At 45.8% G+C, this 20,497-nt stretch overlaps 2 protein-coding genes across 2 annotated transcripts in view; one reads left to right on the top strand and one right to left on the bottom strand.

Moving 5' to 3' along the window:
- Positions 1-1,961, top strand: part of LOC103194004 (acid-sensing ion channel 2) — a 583,672-nt gene extending 581,711 nt beyond the window's left edge. Inside the window, exon 11 of the mRNA XM_007937325.2 lies at positions 1,860-1,961. Within this exon, the coding sequence (XP_007935516.2) occupies positions 1,860-1,961 (102 nt within the window). The remainder of the gene's footprint in view (positions 1-1,859) is intronic.
- A 14,947-nt stretch (positions 1,962-16,908) lies between these two features.
- The window catches only part of SPACA3 (sperm acrosome associated 3), a 5,450-nt gene continuing 1,861 nt past the window's right edge, over positions 16,909-20,497 (bottom strand). Inside the window, exons 2-4 of the mRNA XM_007937327.2 lie at positions 19,746-19,904; positions 19,224-19,302; positions 16,909-16,975 (exon numbers count right to left, since the gene is read on the bottom strand). Of these exons, the coding sequence (XP_007935518.2) occupies positions 16,909-16,975; positions 19,224-19,302; positions 19,746-19,904 (305 nt within the window). The remainder of the gene's footprint in view (positions 16,976-19,223; positions 19,303-19,745; positions 19,905-20,497) is intronic.

Raw genomic sequence — 20,497 nt, forward strand, 5'->3', positions numbered from 1 at the left:
TTGGTCAATTTCAGACTGTAGAAGCTGATAAAATTCTTCAATTTCCTCATCTGTGGCTTTGGTGGTTGGGGCATAAATTTGAATAACAGTCATATTAACCGGTCTTCCTTGTAGGCTCCCCTAGGGGTGGCAAATTATTGCAAGATGGGTGTTACTGGCACTCCATTCCAATTAAAGAAGACATAAGGTGCTGGGCCCTGTGAAGTTGGTATAAGCAATAATACCCATAATTCCAAACCAAACCAGTTGCTGTGGAGTCAACTCTAATTCATGGTGATCTCATGTGTGTCAAAATAGAACTAAAACAGTACTCCATAAAATTTTCAGTGACTGAGTTTTCAGAAATAGATTGAGAGGCCTTTCTCCCTAGACATCTCTGTGTAAACTCGAACCTCCAAGCTTTCAGTTAGCAGCTAAGCATGTTAACCTCCAATACCCACAATAGCTACCATTTATTGGATGCCTGGTACATATCAGGCACTGAGCTACATACTTCCATTGTGCCATCTCATTTCAGCAGCAGTTGCCCTAGAGGAAGGTCTATTACTGTTTTTATTTTATGTCTGAGGCAGTTGAGGCCCAGAGGCCAAGGTCACAGACCTGGTGTCAAAGCTGGGCTTGCAGTGCCTCTAACAACCACCCTGCTCTTCCTCTCTTTCCTGTAGCCAGAGAAGTTGCATGTCATATGGCTGTCCCCTCTCCTTTCCAAACTCAGTCCACTCCTGGGCTCAGGTCTTGGCTAACAAGTGCTACTGCTGTCCCAACCCATCAGCACCAAATCAGCCCCTCTGGCCCTGACAGAGCTAAGCCAATTGAGTGGCCACTGCCTCCTTAAAGTCAACAAATCCAAATGCCTATCATCTCCTTCTCCCTAAGAGGGCTTCCATTTTCTGCTTGAGACTTGGTTTCTCCACCCATCTTCCAGGCGAAACCTTGCTTTGAATCTCTCAGCCCCTCCACCAGGCTCTGAACTCCAATGACCTAGCCTGGGCTCCAAGGCCTTCTGCTTCCCATCTGTGTGTCTGGGAAGGTTAGTTACCTCCTTGAGTACCTGAATAATCTTATACTTCAAAAAGTTATTATGTGTATTAAATTGAGTTGTCCTGGGAATGCCATCAGCAAAATGCCTGGTTTATAGTAATTGCTCAACAAATGGTGTCTCCCTCCCCCATCCACCTATGTTCTTTCCTTCAAAATGTCTCAGGGTTCCCCAGCCTTACCCTCATCAAATCTCCTCCAGATTCCTGACCCAGCCTCCTGTGATGGACAGCCTGGGGAGCACCCTGAAGTTCATGGCCATCACAATGTGTTGTCCTCCAGGACCCATGGTGTTTTCCTGGAGCCACCCTAACCCTAAAGATTCGTACAGTAGTTCCAACCAGCTCTGGTTCTGACTGTGAGGGGCTTCCAGATTCCTGCATGGCCTCAGCAATTGGCACTCCTTACCCTAGGCCTAACCACAGGCCCTACCAACCCCACCCCAGACATCCTCCAAGGAGACCCCCAAAGGAAGACAGGACTCAGGGCCAAATAGCTCCAAGGCTAGAGACCACTCAGATGTAGGAGATGTTGTATCAGGATCACCGCTAGGAGAGAAGGCCAAGGCAGCCACTAAAACCCATACCCAAGGAGCCCCTCTCCTTGTCCTAGGGGACATCAAGGTGGGAATGGTGAGGATTCTGAAGGCAGTGAGGCTACGTCAGTCCCATGCCCAAGATGGCTGGGGCAGGAGCACCATTGCCCCAGGAGAGTTCAGAGGTAGGGAGCACAGCTCACAGGGTCTGGGCTGGGCTGACAGTGGCATCTTCATGAATGTTTGCTGAATGAATGACAAATACCCACCTTCCTTCTTTCTCCAGAGCACTTGTGACACGATGCCAAACCACTCTGAAACCATCAGCCACACTGTGAATGTGCCCCTGCAGACAACCCTGGGGACCTTGGAAGAGATTGCCTGCTGACACCCCTCATACTACCCAGCCCCCCTAAACAGACCTTGAGGCCCAAGACCCAGGACAGGGGACAGCAAGCTCAGGTGGGATGGCCCCTGACGACAGAAAGAAGCAAGAGCCCCCTATGCACACATAGCAAACTATCTGCCAAAACCTCGCTAGAGCCACGTCTGACATGATGTGCCCTCAGGCCCGCCGCATCCTTCCTAGGAGAGATAAGTCACACTCTGGAACTGTCCAAGAACCAACCTACCATCACATCTCACTGCCAGATGTATAAAGCACTTGCATGCTCAGACTTCTTATGGCGCCACCTCCACGTCTGTCTCTGTACATGACATTCCTCTGCGTGTTTTCCAGCTCTCACTCTGCGTCCTGTGCAATGGGCAGACCCAACTCCAGCCCAGTTGGAACCAAAACTGCACAAGCAAGAGGGAAACCGCAGAATTCTCTAATATGTTCCGTCCTTGTGTACTTTGTGATGGTTCTTAACCAGGAGGGCATGGCCTGGCCATGGCCCCGCCCACACCCTGTTTCCCCCAGCTGGCCCACGGAGCTTCAGCACCGAAGGTGATCAGTGCCAACCCCACCCACGACCAGCGCTGTGAGGGCGGCGCCTGGCCTGAGTGACTCCCACCTCCATCCTCGGCTCCTACATTGTTCTTCTCTCCAGTGAACAGCCTGTACAGTCTGATTCTTTTTATTTGGGGGGCTTCTTCTGTTTGTCTGTTGGAGATTTTGTTTTATTTTATTGATGGTTTTTGGTTTTGATGTTGAGTTTCTTTTCATTCGTTTCTCCATTTTCTTCGGTGTTTATTTATTCGTGCTTCAAATCACAGTCATATTAAAAGCTGGTCTTGTGGAAATGGTTGAGTCATTTCTGCCTTTTCCCCACATGTAGGTCTCTCTCCCCAAGGGCCACACCTGCAAGTCACGAACTATAGACTATGTAGGTAGATAGATTGCTAGATGATAGATAGATAGATAGATAGGAAAAAAAAAAAACTTGCTGTCAAGTTGATTCCAAGTCACGGTGACACTGTATGTGTCAGGGTAGAACTGTCCTCCATTCCTACTGATTTTTCAGAAGTAGATCACCAGCCTTTTCTATTTTAGGCACCTCTTAGTGGACTCAAACCCCCAACCTTTCAGTTAGCAGTTGAACATGTAAAACTATTTGTACCACCCAAGGACTCAGGTGGATATATAGGTAAGCAGATGGATGGATGGGTAAAGAGATAGATACATAGATGTGAATACAAATATACATAAGAATATATATGAGCCAAGTTTTATGAAACAATACTTATCTTTACATAATGTGTACACTAGATAATTTATGCTATTCTAAATTTTTAAGAACGTAACCTTGTAAATTGATTTCATACCCACTAATGGGTCACAGCCCATCGTTTGAATGACATTGCCCTAGACTCTAGATATGTGGCAGGAAGACACTGCCCAGCCCTGAAAGTTGTAAAGGAGGCATTCATGTCTCCTTGCTCTTTCATCTTCTTTCATGATTCCTCCTGACCCTGACCCACACACCAGCCTTTCCAGAGCCCAAGCTTCTCTTTACCCCACCTTCTCACCCCTATCAAACATCCCTGTCTCCCCCTCCAGGTGTTACATCTATATTCAACCCCACCTCTACCCACCCCCCTTGACTTCTGAAAGAAGGGCTGAGGAAGGAGGTTGGCAGGGGCCTTTAGTGAAATCACATCCCTTCATGCCCCCCGTGGCAAGAGAGAGCATCCTGTCCAGGCAGAACTCTTGTGCTCATAGCATCACGCCATAGGGGCAGTTCCGTGATCCTAGCCTTCTACTTCCTGATGTGGCTGTGCCTCCTTTTCCTGCACAGATGTACAGAAAGCATTGGCTAGACAGAGGTCAGGGCTCTGGTCCCTGCTCTGCTCTTGCCCTGTCTCTGCTCCCACCTTTCCTCGTCTGTGAAGTGGAAACAGAAGGCCATGGAATGGGTCACATGCAGCCAGGCAGCCAGCAAAGCTCTGTGCACAGGTGAGGAGGAGGTGACCACTAGGGCAGGGCCCTAATGTCTACACAGTAATGCATCTCTTTGCAAATGCACCCACCCCCTCCTCCAATCTCCCTGGTTTTTGATGCTTTCATTTGGCTTCCTGAGAAGAGTTTTCTTTCCCTGTTGAGAACAAGCCAGGGGTGTACTCAGCTTCTGCCTGGAGAGGGTAAGCCATGTCCTGGGAGACAGCTTTTGTGCTGTGTAGACATTTTCACAGAGCAAGAATATACTGCTGACTGTACTCCAGGGAAAGTAAGGGACCTCAGTAACTCCAATTGGCAACTCCCAAAACCACCAGCCACACTGCACAAGGAAGATGGAGTGATCTACTGCCATAAAGATTTATTGCCTCAAAAACCCAATGAAGGTTGCTATAAGTCAGAATCTGCTCAATGGCAGTGAGTTTGGTGGGTTTTGGTTTTGTTTTGTTTTTCTGGTTAGGGTATCCACAGGAGTTCTGGTGGCATAGTGGTTAAAGATTCTGCTGTTTACCAAAAAGTTGGTGGTTCAACCAACCAGTCTCTCACTGGGAGAAAGATGAGACAGTCTGTTTCCATAAAGATTTTCAGACTTGGAAACCTTATGGGCACTTCTACTCTGTCCTGCAGGGTCACTATGAGTCAGAATTGACTCAATGGTAGTGGATTTTTTTTTTAGGTGTCCACAAGGTGCCTACAGGGATGCTCATAGGAGACTGTTCTCCCTGCATGGCCATGAGTGTGAAGGCTACACCACTCACTGCCTCTGAGCTTTGTGGGTCTGTGACACTGTACTTCCTTGTCAGTGGGATGGGCTTCCTACAACCTAGACCTTTTGCAAAAATGAAATAAATAAACAAATATGAGTCCCACATGTGTTCTGAGGAGTCATGGCAGCTGATCAAGGGTGGAGGAGCCCAGCATCTGGAAAGAGGTTGGCTCTGCCAAACTCTGTTTCCCAGCCCTTCCCAAAACGAATGGCATAAATGCTAGAAAGTTCATACAAGTTTCTGGGCCCCAGGGATGACTGGAATTTTGGAGTCTTACAGTGAGGTACAGGTGGGCTGTCCCTCTGGAAATACACTAGAGTTGAGACAAGTCTCAGTGGACTGGGCCCCAAGACATCTACTCCCAAATCATGACCTACAAGGGTCACCGAGGTCACATGCACTTACAGGACCATCCCCACCAGCTGCTCAGCATCATGGCTCCTCTAATCCCAGTGCCAGCACATGCCATGAAATAAACAGGCACTGCGTAGACACTCAGAGGACCATGCAGTAAAGGCCAGGTGCATCTAATAAAGACTTTCAACTTTTTGCTCACTTAATTCTCATCATAATTTTGTTAACTAGCTTTCATTATCTCCATTTTACAAATGAACATTCTGAGCCTCAACAAAACCAAAATAACTTGCCCAAGCTCAGGCAGGTGGTGACTGGCAGAGCTGGAAATCGAACTCATGTGTGTCTGGGTTTACAGCCCCTGCACTTCCTACTATAATAAAGTAATTCTTGTTTGTGACAAGCTGGTTTGAAGCACAAAGTGATTCTCTCCCCTACCGAACAAGGACATCAGGCCCCAAGATTCAAAGGTCACAACTTCTGGGTACTGTTTGGCAGCTCAGTGTTGCACCTGTGTGGAGTCCCGCCAGGTGGAGCCTGACAGAGCTCACCTGCCTGACCCACTCACACACGGAAAAAGTACTTGCACAGCATGACAGATTGCAAAGAACCCCACACCAGGAGGCAGGAGCCTGGACCCATGGCTCTCTTCTCTTCGTAGCTGTACAACAATGGATGAGACTCTGCACCTCTCTGATACTTATTTCCTCAACTTTATGATGAAGATAACCTTTTACCTGTGTGAAGGGAAGATGCAGGTCCACATGATGTCCTGAGGCTCCTTCAGACTCAAAGATGTTGGCAGGGCTAAATTCCTTCTGGAAGCTCTAGAGGAGAATGATTCCTGCCTTTTCCAGCTTCTGGAAGCCACCAGCACTCCTTGGCCCAGGGCCCCTTCCTCCATCTTCAAAGCCAGAAATGGCAGGTAGAATTCTTGCATTGCCCCGCTCTGCCCTTCCTCCATAAGCACATACACGTCTGCCTCTGGCTCCTCTTCTGCCTCCCTCTTCCATTACTAAGGATCCTTGTGATTAGGTTGGGCCCCCCCCCCAATAATCCAGGGTAATCTCCCATCTCCCATTAAATTGTCTTAATCTCCCATTAAGTTATTGACTCAATCACATTGGCAGGATCCCTATTACCATGTAAGGTAAACAGACTTGTAGGTTCCAGAGATTAGGTTGTAGACATCCTAGTTGCTCACAGGTGCAACTAGAACAGGTGGAATCCGATCGATTCCAACTCATAGTGACCCCACGTGACAGAGTAGAACTCTCCCATAGGGTTTTCCAGGCTGTAATCTTTGGGGAGAGGGGGTGATGTCAAAACACAAATATTAACTTTGTTCACATGATTATTTACTTGCTGTGATGAATGGAAAAAAAATTCATGCATTATATGCTCACGTCTAACAGTGGAAATTAGGAAAAGAGATCTCAGGTTCCACACACACGTCCTCTGCAGTTACAGAGGTGATTTTGTCACCTGGCATCCTGTCCCTCCTTATACTCAATTATATCTGTCATGTAAAAGTTCTAAAAAGTATACAAAGTTGTATACTTTGGTTCTTTCACAAAACCACTTATTGCAACCCCAATATCTAACCTATTTTGAAAACGTTAATGCTTCTTTAATTATTAAGTAAATGTCAAGAGATGTACCACAATGCCCTCTCTCCTTCAGGCCTCACCCGATGGAATTTACACTTTCCTACTGCATCTTTTTGTTGTTGTTAATATTTTATTATTAAGTTTAGGTGAAAGTTTGCAGAGCAAATTAGTTTCCCCATCAGCAGTTTATACACAGATTGTTCCATGACTTTGGTTGGCATCCCCACTATGTGTCAGCACTCTGCTCATTCCCACCTGGGGTTTCCTGTTTCCGTTCACTCGGGTTTTCTGCGCTTTCCTGTCTTCTCAACTTTGCTTTTGGGCGTAGACTATATCATCTTTACGGTAGTAGATGACCAAGACTTTCTCCCATGGAGCCATTGGCTGGGTTTGAACTACCAAGCTTTTGGTTAGCAGCTGAGCACTTAACCATTGTGCCACCAGGGCTTCTTATTCTGCCCCCAATGGCCCTTCAGACCAGATAGCCTAACGCTCTCATTTGCCAGATAAGCAGACCCAGCCTGGAAGGAGGGAGTTGCCTAGGGTCACCCAGTGACTTAGTGGCAATGCCAAAGCTATACCTTCAGGCTCCCAGGCTCCCAATTCCATTGTAGATCAACCAGGCTGACTCCCTTAAAGCAGGAAGTCCTGAGAGAAATCCTTTTTCCAGACTTTGCCAGGGTGTAGAAGTCCCTCCTCATTGTATCCCGCTGGAAAATGTCGTGCTGGGGGCTAGACTGTTGGATACAGAAGGACAGGGCTCTGCAGGGTGTCCTCGGACTGCTTACATCAGGACAGGAACCAAATGAAACCTCTATTCAGTTAACTGGGAGTCTATGTGATGCTCTGTCTTGTTCCAATTTAACAGTTTCATACTTTAAAAAAAAAAATCTGTAGTTTAAGTTGCAATTTGAACTGCTTCACTGGATTTCTGGCTTCCTTTCCAGAAAAAAAAAAAAAAAAAAAAAAGATCAATTTGTGATAAAGCAAAGACTATTCTAAAGGGTTCAGATGTTTCAGGAATCACATATGTATTTGTCCCTTGTGATTTGGGTGTTCTGGCTTTTTTCAGCTTGGTCTACATAGTTAACATACTTAACCTGCTTAAAGAAGAAAAGTTGGTGAATTTAAGAGAGCAAGACAATAACCAGCTAGAGAGTATTAATTGGTTGTTACCAAAAATACAGTTGTGTGCCTAAATTCTGGTGAGTGGCTTGTTTGTTCCAAAGAGGTAACTGTGTATAGTCATTTCCTTAGTGAAAATTTAGAGAGGCACCATGGACAGAAGAGGCTCAGGGATGTGTCACATTTTTAGGAGGGACCTAAATGATGACACGAAGGCCAGGAATTTGTGGCATGATCACAAGACCAAACCAAAGTCCATAAAAAAACAAACTTGTTGCCATCAAATTAATTTCATGGCGACTGATGTGTTACAGGATGGAACTACTCTAGGGTTTCCTTGGCTGTAATCTTTACGGAAGCAGATTGCCAGGCCTTTCTTTCATGGTGCTACTGGGTGGGTTTGAGCTGCCAACCTTTCAGTTAGTAGCCGAGAGCAAACCATTTGCACCATCCAGAAACTCCCAGTGACCTCAGAGGGTCAGATAATGAATACCTGAATGAGTGAATGAATGAATGAATGCACGTGACCTCAGAAGGCAAATCAGTGAGGTTTGCTACAGCTGGAGAGTGCAAAGGGAACGAGTATTTCTGTGCGCTGCTCTGCCAAGCACCAAGCTGGCTGCTTGCATGCTTTTGCTTTGTTGTTCTTGGCAGAGAGGCCAACGTTATTTTATTTCCCTCTTTCCAGCCTGAAGCTATTTCTGTGAGAGTTTTAACCATGCACATGCCTAGTAAGAAGTTTGTGGAGCCACAAGCCCTGATAAAAGGGAGATAAGAGTGCGGGGGAGCTGGGGATATAGGGAAGGCAGGGATCACGGAGCTGGAGTGGGACCGGGTCGTGTTTCATTCTGCTGTGCATAGGGTTTCTATGAGTCAGAGAATACTCAACAGCCCCTAACAACAACAACAAAAAAGAGGTGGAGGGTTGTGGGCTGAGGGGAGAGGGGAGAGGTGAACTCTGGGAAAAGCTCTTGGTGAGCTAGGAGTAAGGAAGCCAGAGGCAGGTCCCACCCACAGGTGTGATCTTAGCAGGTAATGTTTTCCCCCAGGTGAAGCTCAGCTCATCCCACCTGATCCCAGAGGTCCAAGAAAAACCTGGTTATTTCTTCCTCCACGAGCTCAGAGATTTCATTTTGATTTTGACAACCAAAGGTGGAGCAGGGCTGAGAGCTTCTGTGAAGTCCCAATGAACTCCCCTACAGAGAAGAAAGAGCAGTTCAGAGGGGGCAAGGGATTTGGTTCTGGGAGAGGGGGCTTGCAGACCGCAGGCTGCACAGAGCAAGCTTTCAGGCAGAGCTGGAAAGGCAGCAGGGGAAAATGCACAGAGACGCAGGCTCGCCAATCATTCAACTCATATTTATTGATGCCTATTGCTAGGGAGCTCTGGTGGTGTAGTGCTTAAAGCATTTGACTGCTAACCAGAAGGCTGGTGGTTCAAACCCACTAGCAACTCCTCAGAAGGAAGACTGGACAATCTACTTCTGTAAAGATTTACTGCCTCAGAAACCCAAAGGGGGTCACTATGAGTTAGAATCGACTCAATGGCAGTGGGTTTTGGGTTATTATGCATCCAGCACTTGCCCTCAATGAATCTATAATCAGAGCAGAGAATACTGACAAAGTAAACAGACTACAAAAGATGAATGCAAGTTTTCCACTTGAAGCAGAGTAAGGGAGCTGCCTATGCAAAGGACAAGAGTCTGGAGAAAGCACAGTTCAGGGATGACACAGCATTGTGGGACCCAAGCGAAGAAATGAAAGGAGAAAGTGACCAAAATGACCAACAAAATGTACATAGATACCAAAGGATGAAGGGGCCTCATCACCCTGCTGAAGGTAGTGTCATAGCTAAAGTTTTCCAGATCGTTCCCCTCTTTTCCCAGCATCTATGCAGATGTTTCTCAAGCCAAAGATTTATTTATTTAGCTAATTGTTTTCTCCTCCACTCCTTTGAGATTCTTAGCCCATGGAATCCTTTGGTGCGTATTTTTGCTTGCGTGTTCCTAAGGCTTATAGGTTGAGTAAGTCTGGGGCTATGAGGTCCCTGGGGACCAAGAAACTGGCTGGGAACTAACCTAGCCTGAGGGCAAATCAAGAGGAGAGACTCACTAATTCAAGCTAGCATTTGATGAGCATCTGTACACTTGCTTTTCAAGAACAAAGCCGTAGGCTGGCAAGGGCTTCAGGCAGAGAGTCAAAAGGCTGAATTTCTAACCCATTTCTGCCATATGACCTTGGACAGTTTGCTTCACCTCTCCGGGCCCCAGTTTCCTCCTCTCTAAAAGGGGAGGGGGTAGAAAATGAACAGATCGTTTATTTGGTGCTTCCCAACTCTAACAATCTATGAGTCTAAGCTTAGGCATGTAAGCAAGTACTTAATTGCTTGTTATAAGCCTTTACTTTCCTCTCTCCAAAACGGAGATGAGGATGCCTAGTTTACAAGGATGTTATGAAGCTTAAATGAGAGAATGCATATAAGGAGCCCCTGGGTGGTACAAATAGTAAACACTTAACTACTGGCCAAAAGGTTGGTGGTTTGAACCCACCTAGAGGTGCCTCAGAAGACAGGCCTCATGACCTGCTTCTGACAGCTCCCAGCATTGAAAACCCTATGGAGCAATTCTACTCTGCACACACGGGGTCACCATGAGTCTGAATCAACTTGACCGGAACTAGCAACAACGGTATGTGTAAAACACTTTCTTTTTTCTTTGTTTTTCCTGTAGAACACTGATTCTTAATCTTGTTTGGGTCACTGACCCCTTCGAAAATAAGATGAAAGCTATGAAGTCACTCCGCAGAAAAAAAAATAAACACGGACCCATAGATAGACACAAAATTTTGCATTTTAAGGGATTTATGGACCCTTAAGCCCAATTGTGATCTGTTGAGGAGCCACCTATCCTAAGCAAAATCCCCCTGGTCTAGAAAGTGCTAACCTGTCCCCCAAAAGAAAAACCACAGTATCACAAAAAGCAACCAAGATTTCTTTGAAAATGACATTGTGACTGTCATTTTTCAATTGGCAGGAGAAAAAAAAAAAAAGGAATAGATAGGATTTAATCAATTTCTTGCTTTTTCTCCCATAATTTTCTTAAACCTTTGGCACCTGCTGCTGCTTGTCTGTTAGTGTCTTCTCACAGATGGCAAAGTGAATGAACGAGCAGAAAATGAACATGAACAGAAGAGCTTGGAAATGTGATTTGATAAAATTATTTTATGCATGTGGAGATTGTGAGGGATGAGAAGACCTGCATACATAGAAGGAACTATAGTATTGGCTTTGTAAACATTCCACATGGCCTGGTTCTTAAGGAACATGACCACTGCATCTAGGAAATACATGTGTGATGTTTCCCTGTTGCCACTGATCCCAAGTATAAACCACTGCTGATATCTCATTAGTTTCTGAGCTGGGCAGCAATGATGATTTTGCCAAAAAACAAAACAAAACAAAAAAAAAAAAGGCCTTGAAGGAAGCCTTGGAAAGGGGAAGCCGGAAAACCTGCCCCCCCCAATTAAAAAAAAAAAAAAAGGAAAGGAAAGAAACACTTTTTATTATAATTTGAGTGAAATTTTACAGAGTAAATGGGTTTTCCATCCAACAATTCATACATTTTGTTTCATGACATTGATTACAATCCCCACAAATGTAACGGCACTCTTTCCACTTCCTCCCTTGGCTTCCTGGTTCCATTTGCCCTACTTTCCAATCCCTTCCTGCCTTCTGAGCTTTATCCCTGGGTAAAAGCTGATCCTCTGATCTCGTATGGTTGGTTGTTCTAAGGAGTGTGTGCCTCCCTATTGTTATTGTTCCCCTTATAGGCTTCTCTGTTATTCGACTGAAAGTTGAACCACAGGAGTGAATTCAGTGCCAGGCTTGCAGGGTGACTAAGGGTCATAGCCTTGAAGTTTCCACCAGTCTCTATCAGACAGTAAGCCTGGTCTTTTTTATGATTTTGAGTCTTGTTCCACATTTTTCTCCCACTCTATCCAGGACCTTCTATTGTGCTCCCTTTCAAAGCAGTCTGTAGTGGTAGCCGGGCACCATCTAGTTCTTCTGGTCTCAGGATCAAAGAAGCTGAGGTTCTTGTGGTCCATTAGTCCTTGGGACTATTTGCTTCCATGTGTCTTTGATTTTCTTCACTTTTCTTTGCTCCAGGTGGGGAGAGACCAATAGTCGCACCTTAGATGGCCACTTGCTAGCTTTGACAACCCCAGTCACTACTTATCACAGGAGGATGTAAAACATTGTCTTTGTGAACTATTATGCCAATTGAGTTAGCTGTCCTCCAACACTGGGGTCCTAAGCCCCCAAGCCCAGTGACTTATTATCTCAAGGTGTCTGGTTATGGCTAAGAAATTCTCCTAATTTTGCCCCCTGATTGTTCTACTGTCTACATGGATATACTTACAGCACATACAGATACATATGTAGAAATATCCTCTGCTGTACCTACAGCTGGTAGTGGTTATAGTCCCATTTGCTTACCCACACCTGTTCAGTTTGCCTGTCTGTCCGCATATCCACTTGTAGATTGTTATTATTATTGATAATGCAATATTTTGTATGTAATAGGATTTCCCTTTGTTGTCTGGAAGCCTTGTGCACCTCTTCATGTCTTCCTTTGCCTTAGTGATATTGTGCTAATGACCCCCTAATTATATATTGCCTTTTCTTCACCTAAATTAATGCATGTGTATTATCTAGTTAGTGATTTTCCCTTTCCTCCCCTTCCATTCCTGCTAACCACCAAAGAATATTTCTTTCTGTGTGTAAACCTTTCCTTGACTTTTTATAATAGTGGACTCATACTGTATTTGTACTTTTGTGATTGACTTATTTCACTTAGCATAATGTCCTCCAGGTTCATCCATGTTACAAAGTGTTTCATGGATTTGTCGTTATTCCTTAATGCTGCATAGTATCCCATTGTGTGTATGTATCATAGTATGTTTATCCATTCATTCATTCATGGGCACTTAGGTTGTTCACATCTTTTTTATATTGTGAATAATGCTGCAGTGATGAGTGTGCATATAGCTTTTTATGTACCCGCTCTTATTTCGCTAGGATATATACCTAGTGGTGAGATTGCAGGATCAAATTGTATTTCTACTTCTAACTATTTAAGGTCATGCCATACCATTTTCCACAGTGGTTGTACCATTTAACTATATGTATGACAGTCCCAATGTCTCCACAGCTTCAGCAGCATTTGTTGTTTTCTATCTTATTAAGCTTTGCTATTATTCCTGGTGGGAGCTCTGGTAGCATAGTGGCTAAGACACTTGACTGCTAACCAGAAGGCAGGCGGTTCAAACCCACCAGCCACTCCTCAGAAGGAAGGTTGGGCAATCCTACTTCCGTAGTGATACTGCCTCAGAAACCCAAGGAGGGGTCGCTATGAGTCGGGGCTGACTCGACGGGAAACAACAACAACAACAACATTATTCCCGGTGGCGTAGTGCCTAAGGCATTTGACTGCTAACCAGAAAGCTGGTTATTCACCAGCCACTCCTTGGAAGGAAGGTTGGGCAATCTACTTCCATAGTGATACCATTTCGGAAACCCAAGGAGGGGTCGCTATGAGTTAGTCTGACTCAATGGCTGTGTGTTTGTTTGCTTGTTTGTTTTAATTATTCCTGGGGTGAGATGATATCTCATTGTTGTTTTGATTTCCATCTCTCTAATGGCTAATGATTGCAAGCATGTGTTTCTTGGCTGTCTGAATGTCTTCTTTGGTACATCTTCTTGACTCTGCTCCCTGCATCACGCCTTGGAAGAAGTGTCTTGTTTGGCTAACAATCATTACAACTTATCATTGTTGTGGTCCATTTGCCTTTAGTGTAAGTCATACTTTTGTGGCTTCTTTTCAAGCACAATTATATCCAAATTTAAATAGACCCAATTCAAAATGACTGGTGGGCACCAAAGCGTGCCCAACTCAGCCAGCAATAAAGCAGAAGGGAACAAAAATCGGGGAAGAAGACTTCCTAGTGCCAGACTGTGCTCTCCACCGCAATTCTATCACTCCGTGAGGGTGTTCTGTGTGACCACGATGTGCAAGGCTCTGTGTTAGACACCGAGAGTCTTCAGGGCTCACAGTGCAGTTGGGGAGAGGGGAGAACAGCCATGCACACAATACATTGAGCAGCAAGAGCTATGTGGAGGTGGCATGAGGCACTGAGCATTCATTGCAGGAGAAGCACCAGGGTCTGTCTACCTAAGTGACTCAGAGCAGATTTTGATTAAAGACTTGAGACATGCAAAGAGGTTGCTAGGAAGGCAAGTTTGCAGAGGAAATGCAAGAACAAAGGTGAAAGCAAAAGAGAATTTGAAGGATTTGGATATTGATAGATAGGATGGGCTTCTTCTCCACTGTCCTCTTTAACTGTACCTTCCTGTTCTGGAGTTCCAGCCTGCTGAGAATCCAACCACAGGTGTCTGGCCTCCGCTCACCTATAGAGGCTGGGACGTACTGAGGACAAAGTCCAGTTTTGTAGTCCAATAGCCCCATCCAAATCACAGCTTCACCAACTATATCCCCTTGAGCAAGCTCTAGAACTTCTCTGGGGCTCAGTTTTCTCCTAAGAAATGAGGGTGATAATTTTTACCTCCTCAGAATATTTTGAGGCTTGTGAGATGAACTAGGGAAAGTGCCTGTATGATGCCCAACACGTGGTAGGTCAGAGATGATAAAGAAGTCTTCATCCTACATGCTAACTCCATTGAGAGTGGCCACCACTGAAGTGTTGGATTCCTGTCACATTCCAACTCAGTGGGATAGAGGGTTGTGTTCAGTTTTCAATGTCTACCATAGGCAAAGGGGCAAGAAATGGTGGCACATATGTCACATGTCCAGTAGATCCTGGTGCCCTTGCCCAAATGGGGTATACCCACCTGACTGGTACCCAGAGTAGAGTATGCCTGACATAGCTACTAAGGATATAGATCACATAGGCAGAGCACAGGGATCTCAGCCCAAGAAGAGCATTCAGCAAAGCCTCCCTCAACTGCCAGGAGCCCTGCCTTCCATCACCTACACTTATAGGTAGAGAAGGGGCAGCTCTCGAGCAGCAAATCATCCCCTGGAGTATTCCCCTTGTGGTTGTTGTTAGTTGCTATCTAGTCAATTCAGATTCATGGCAACCCCGGGTGCACAGAGGAGAACTGCTCCACAGAACTTTTAAGGCTGTGACCTTTTGGAAGCAGGTTGCCAGGCCTTCCTTTCAAGGTGCCTCTGGCTAGGTTTGAGCTGCCAATCTTTTCACTAGTAGTCGAGCACTTAACCCCAAGGTGGAGCCAAACTGAGCAAAGAATGAGGTGACTCACCAGAAGTGATCAAAATTCAGTTAATTCTCTCCATTTCACACAGAAATCTCTGCCCCTTTTCCAAACCACTCCTCTTTTCCTTCCTCTCCTTCTCATATCCTCCCCTCTCTCCTTCCTCCTGAGATGGTACCTGCTTCATAGTTACTGTTCTAGAGTCTAAATTAAATAATGCATGGCACATGGTAGACACACAATATTACATAATATTATTATAATATTAACAATGTCATTATTAATATCAATTTGTTAATTTAAAATAAATATTAAAAAGAGATCAGATTCTCCCTATCTATGACTTAATAAGAATGAATCCCTTAGGCATTGGCTATCCACTCCAGCAATGAGCTGGTCTTTCATCATTATCTACTTGTATGAGGGCCAGCCCTCATGCTGATCAGCACCTTGACTTGGAGCCAAGATTTCCATTGGATTGCAGAACCAAAAGCCAGTGTGGGACACAGGCAGGGCCAGACCAGCAGTATAAGGAACCTGGCCTGCCTCCCCAAGGCTGGATGCTAAGCAGCCCTTCTAACGCTTGCTGACCCAGTGGCATTCAGAGATGGCAGGTCTTGGCGGGGGAGAACACGTTGTCGTATTCCCTTCTTCTCCTTAGGAGTTACCTAAATCAACAGTTCAGTATTTGCAGTACTCTCTGAATCTTTCCAGACTCTGCCCTTTCACATATCACCCTGTTACCTCAGCTGCTGCTCTTGCCACCACATTCATTGTGTCCTGAGACTCTGGCGACCTTCCTTCTTCAGACACAGTTGTCCCAGGAGAGCTGAGAAGCTGAGCTCCAGGATAGAGTCCCATCTTCTTCTGAGCTGCCCACATATTGACGAAGGCAGAGAACTGCAAACACCTTTGCTGTTTGTTGCCTGACAGCCACCCATATCTCCCACCCCATCTTGCAGCCTCAACAGTGCAGTGGTGGCTTTCTTACCCAGGATGGGGCATCCAACACTATCAGCTGCACTTGAATCTCCCTCCTCTAGAGGGCGCTGGAGAGCTCCATGAAAGAGTTCCTGGTGGCAATCTTTAGATAGGGTGCACCACCATAAGGTAGCAACAGAGTGTGTTAGCAGTCACCAACTGGAGGGCCAAGGCACCACAAGCACTGTCTGATGGAAGACACTAACACCCCTGCAACCAGAGCCTCAGAAACTAAGTGTCCTAGGGACCTTCCCAAACAAACCAGCAGTGGATGGTTTCGGTCCCAAGTAAGATTGCCAGATAAAATATAGAGCACCCAGTTAAATTTGAATTTAGAAACACGACAAATGGAATTTTAGTATAGTCTCGTGAAATATTTGGGACATAATTATACCAAAAATTATTTGCTGTGTATCTGAAATTCAAATTTAACTGGAGCATGTTTTTATTGTTGTTTGCTCTTTGTTTATGTGTTTTTCTAAATCTGGCAACTCTAGACTCAGATATAGGGTCTAGGAAACTCTGCCAGGTGTGAGCAAGGGAGGCACTGACACCCCCAGGCCACTAGTGTTTGAGGCAAGCCTTCCATGGTGGGCTTTCTGGAGTCCACCTGAAGCCCAGCCCAGGCCGACGGGTGGGGAAACACTAAGCTACTCTGGCTCCAACCCTCTACCTGAAACCCAGTGAACTCTGAGAACTACATTTATGTTAAACAATACTTTATTAGCTGGCTTATCTCCCCAACCCTGGGTCACAGACCAAACCGCATCGCCCATACTTCGGTGTTTGTCTTGGTCCTTCCAGAGAGGATTCTACAAGTCACAGCCATCTACCCAGTCATTGAGATCCTTGCCCTGGCAGTGATGCCTCCAGGTCTCCCTGCAGATGGAGAAGGAGAAGGGGGAAGGGAAAGGGCATATTAGCCACAGCCTCCAATCACTGCTCTGAGAAAAGCAGGAAGAGGGTGGGGCTCTAAACTAGAAGTAGGGGGAGGAAAGAGCTAATCCACTGCAAGAAGTAAAGAAAATGGGAGAGAATGCCCTATGAGAGTCATTTTTCTAGCCTCTGTTTTACCGATGGAAATAGAGTATAATCTATAGGCAAAGACTTAGAGCGCTGGCGTCTGGAACCCGTGTCCAATGCTCTTTTCCCACATTGTGCTGCTTCTGGAAACAATGATGGCGCCTTGCATGTGCATAGCACTTTACAGTTTACATAACGTTCTCTCACCCATCATCCATTTCACAACCCCCAGCAGCCCTGTGAGATAGATGGGGCAAATATTATGCTCTTCATTTTCCAAATGAAAAGCTGAGGCTGAGATGCAAAATGACTTGCCCAAGAGCCACAGCTAGCAAATGCCAGACTAATGCCCACATCCTATTCTCTGTGGCTATCAATCTGGGTCTTTCAATTGTTGATAACTTTATAGCTCACAAGCTCATTCAGAACCATTACTATTTCTAGGTTCACAGCTGACACCTTGAGGAAGATAAGCAAGGTCCTGAGGTCCTGAGGTTCCAAGTTTCAGGGGCCCCAAGCTCTGATAACTGGTGTTCTCTATGATGCCTATGTCAAAGAGCCCAAGTTCCCCTAAGGGACCTCCATAGATCTATTATCCAAAGGTGGTTGATTGGCTTATTTGTCTCTTCCACTAAACTCTGAGATCCTTGAGAGCAAAGACGGGTCTCTGCCATCTCTGCATCCCAGCACTGAGCCTAGTACACAGTGCATTCTTAATAAATGGGTATAGAATGAAATAGCCCCTTTCTGCCTTCTAAAACCACTTCCTATTTTCAGCCACAGCTATCTCTCAAGGGTAACATATGCCACGAATTTACTTCCAATGTACAAAAGAGGGGTTGTTGCTTGATTCAACTCCAAAGGACCTATTTCTCCCATCCCAGGGTGGTGCTTCCAAGTCCTCAAGCCTTTGAGGTGTAGTGCCTGAGTCTTCATTCACCTACTCTGAGTTTATAGACATCCATGATGCTTTGATGAGCCTGTCTCATTTCAGACTCAATTCCTAGGGCTTCAGCTTCTCTCAGACCAACACATCTCCAAAGCTGCAGCCATTTCAGGGTCCACGTGTGTATCCTCTCTAGATTCATAGTCATTTTCACCTCCCCCTCTCTTTCCCTGGCTACCTCTCACCTGTCTCTATTCCTTTTTCAAAGTTCTCATTTCCAACCCCTCTCCTGTCCATCTCCAGTGCAACTACCCCAATCCAGACCCTATATCTCTCACCTAGACTCCTGCAAAGACTTCCTAATAAGTCCTCCTGCCTTAGTTTCCTTCATCCTTCTGCTCTTGGGCTGACATTCATTCAATTCCTTCCAACTTCCTCCCCAGCTTTATCACTTGCTACATCCATCCATGCTCCTGGTGCATCAGCTCCTTGGAGCATTTTACTTTCCCCAGATTCTACCTCCTTGCTGATCCCTCATCCTAAAATTTGAGTAAAAGGAAGACTGGGGACTCTACCTATTGAAACTCCCATCCAAAGACACTGGGAAGCTATAGGGCAACTGCTTCAGAGGCACCTCTGTGAACTAATGATCTACTTCAACTCTCCACCTAATGCTCATCTCTGACATGGGGCAATCACAACTCCCCTGGCTGTGAAGGCAGCTTCAAAAGCCATCTTGTGGAAGGACATGGGAAATGAGAATGCTTAAACAGTGATCTCTGGAGCCCTCACCCTTATTTCAATGAGAGCACCCCATCTCTGATCTGTTGTACATCTTGGACTTTTACATAAGACCTTACTTGGGCGAAGAGTCCACCATTTAAAAAGAAAAGGAAAAGTCTACTAAGCCCTAGTCTAGAGCACCATTAGTTAGGCATCATAGCTAGGCAAATCTTGGAAGAGCCAGCCTCTTCATCTCCCAGGCTGAGCTCTAGCACTTATGGCTATGTGTCTTCCAATGAATTGCTTATCTTCCCTGAAACTCAGTGTGTCATCTATAAATACTTCTACAGTATACCAGGAGTTGTGAGGATTAAATCACGTAGCTCTGGCATCATGTCTGGTACAAAATGGGTGCTTGGAAAAGGTAAGCTCCCTGTTCCTGTCCACCAGTCCTAACCATACCACCGCATAAGGTGTCCAGCCCAAGTGACTTACCAGCTGGCCAGACCACGGGGCCCTTGGACTATCTTCATGGCACAGATAACTGTATCCCTGAGGTTAGGATTCAACAAATCTAGGATGGGAGGCAGAGAAACACAATGAAGGAGCAAGGAGCAGAGCTTAGCATTCAGGTTCCAGCTCACTTGCTTGTTTGCTCACACTTTCTCTCTCTCAGTCTTGCATAAACACACACACACACACACACACACATCCTACCTACCTCCTCCATCCTAAGCCCAATCTTGTCTCTTGAGTACTCTGGAAGCACAACTATCACTCTTCTCCTCCATCAGAAGCAATCCCCGCTCCACTCCTATAGCTCTGAAACTGCTTCCCATCTAGGACTCCCAAATCAGATTCATCGTCATTTGTCCCAGTCCCCTCTTCCTGGTAGGCCCAACAGATTGTGGAGGGGTGAAAGCAAAGACTAGTGTATTGCCCCAACTCCAGCCAAGCCTGGTTGGACTTTTACATAAGACCTAACTTGGGCGAAGAGTCCACCATTTAAGAGCCTACCAGTGCAGTACATGTGGCACAGGTTTGGGGCCTTCAGATCAAAGTTGTTGCACCACTTCCGGCTGTTGATCTGGAAGATGCCATTATTGGTGCTTCCATCTGCCTCATGGTCCACGGCAGCTGTGTTAAAGCCACTTGAGAAGTAACCAAGGCAGATCCCTGAGTAGGGCAGAGACACAGGCATGTGGGTCAGATAGTCCAGGAGAGAGAGGCAATCATACCCTAGGAGGGCCTACCCAGACCAGAGGGCTCACAGAGCAGGCCCCACACTTTCTCTCCACTGAGCCTCTCCTCCTGCCTCAAGGTGGTCAGGGCAGCCTCTCTCCTACCTGCTCTGCCACGTGGAAGGCAAGAATGCAACCACTGAACCACAAATTTCAGTCAAACTCACTGCCATCTAGTTGATTCTGACTCATAACAACCCTATCTTGTCTAAATAGATAAAGCAGTTGAGGCACAGAGGAGAAAGGGATTTACTAAAGGTCACATATAGCCACCAAATTGCAGGAGTCAGGACTGGAGCTTGGGCCAGCAATCTCCCCCATTGTCTCATTGTTCAGCACACAGTAAAGTAAAAAAATCAAACTCACTGCAGTCGAGTCATTTCTGACTCATAGTGACCCCTCTTTGAATTTCCGAGGCAGTATCTCTATGGAAGGAAGTAGATTGCCCAATCTTCCTTCTGAGGAGTGGCTGGTGGGTTTGAACCTCCAGCCTTCTGGTTAGCAGTCAAATGCCTTAGGCACTATGCC

This window comes from Orycteropus afer, unplaced genomic scaffold, assembly GCF_000298275.1.
Source record: "Orycteropus afer afer isolate SDZICR_OR568_19922 unplaced genomic scaffold, OryAfe1.0 scaffold00042, whole genome shotgun sequence".
In the NCBI taxonomy this organism is placed as follows: Eukaryota; Metazoa; Chordata; class Mammalia; order Tubulidentata; family Orycteropodidae; genus Orycteropus; species Orycteropus afer.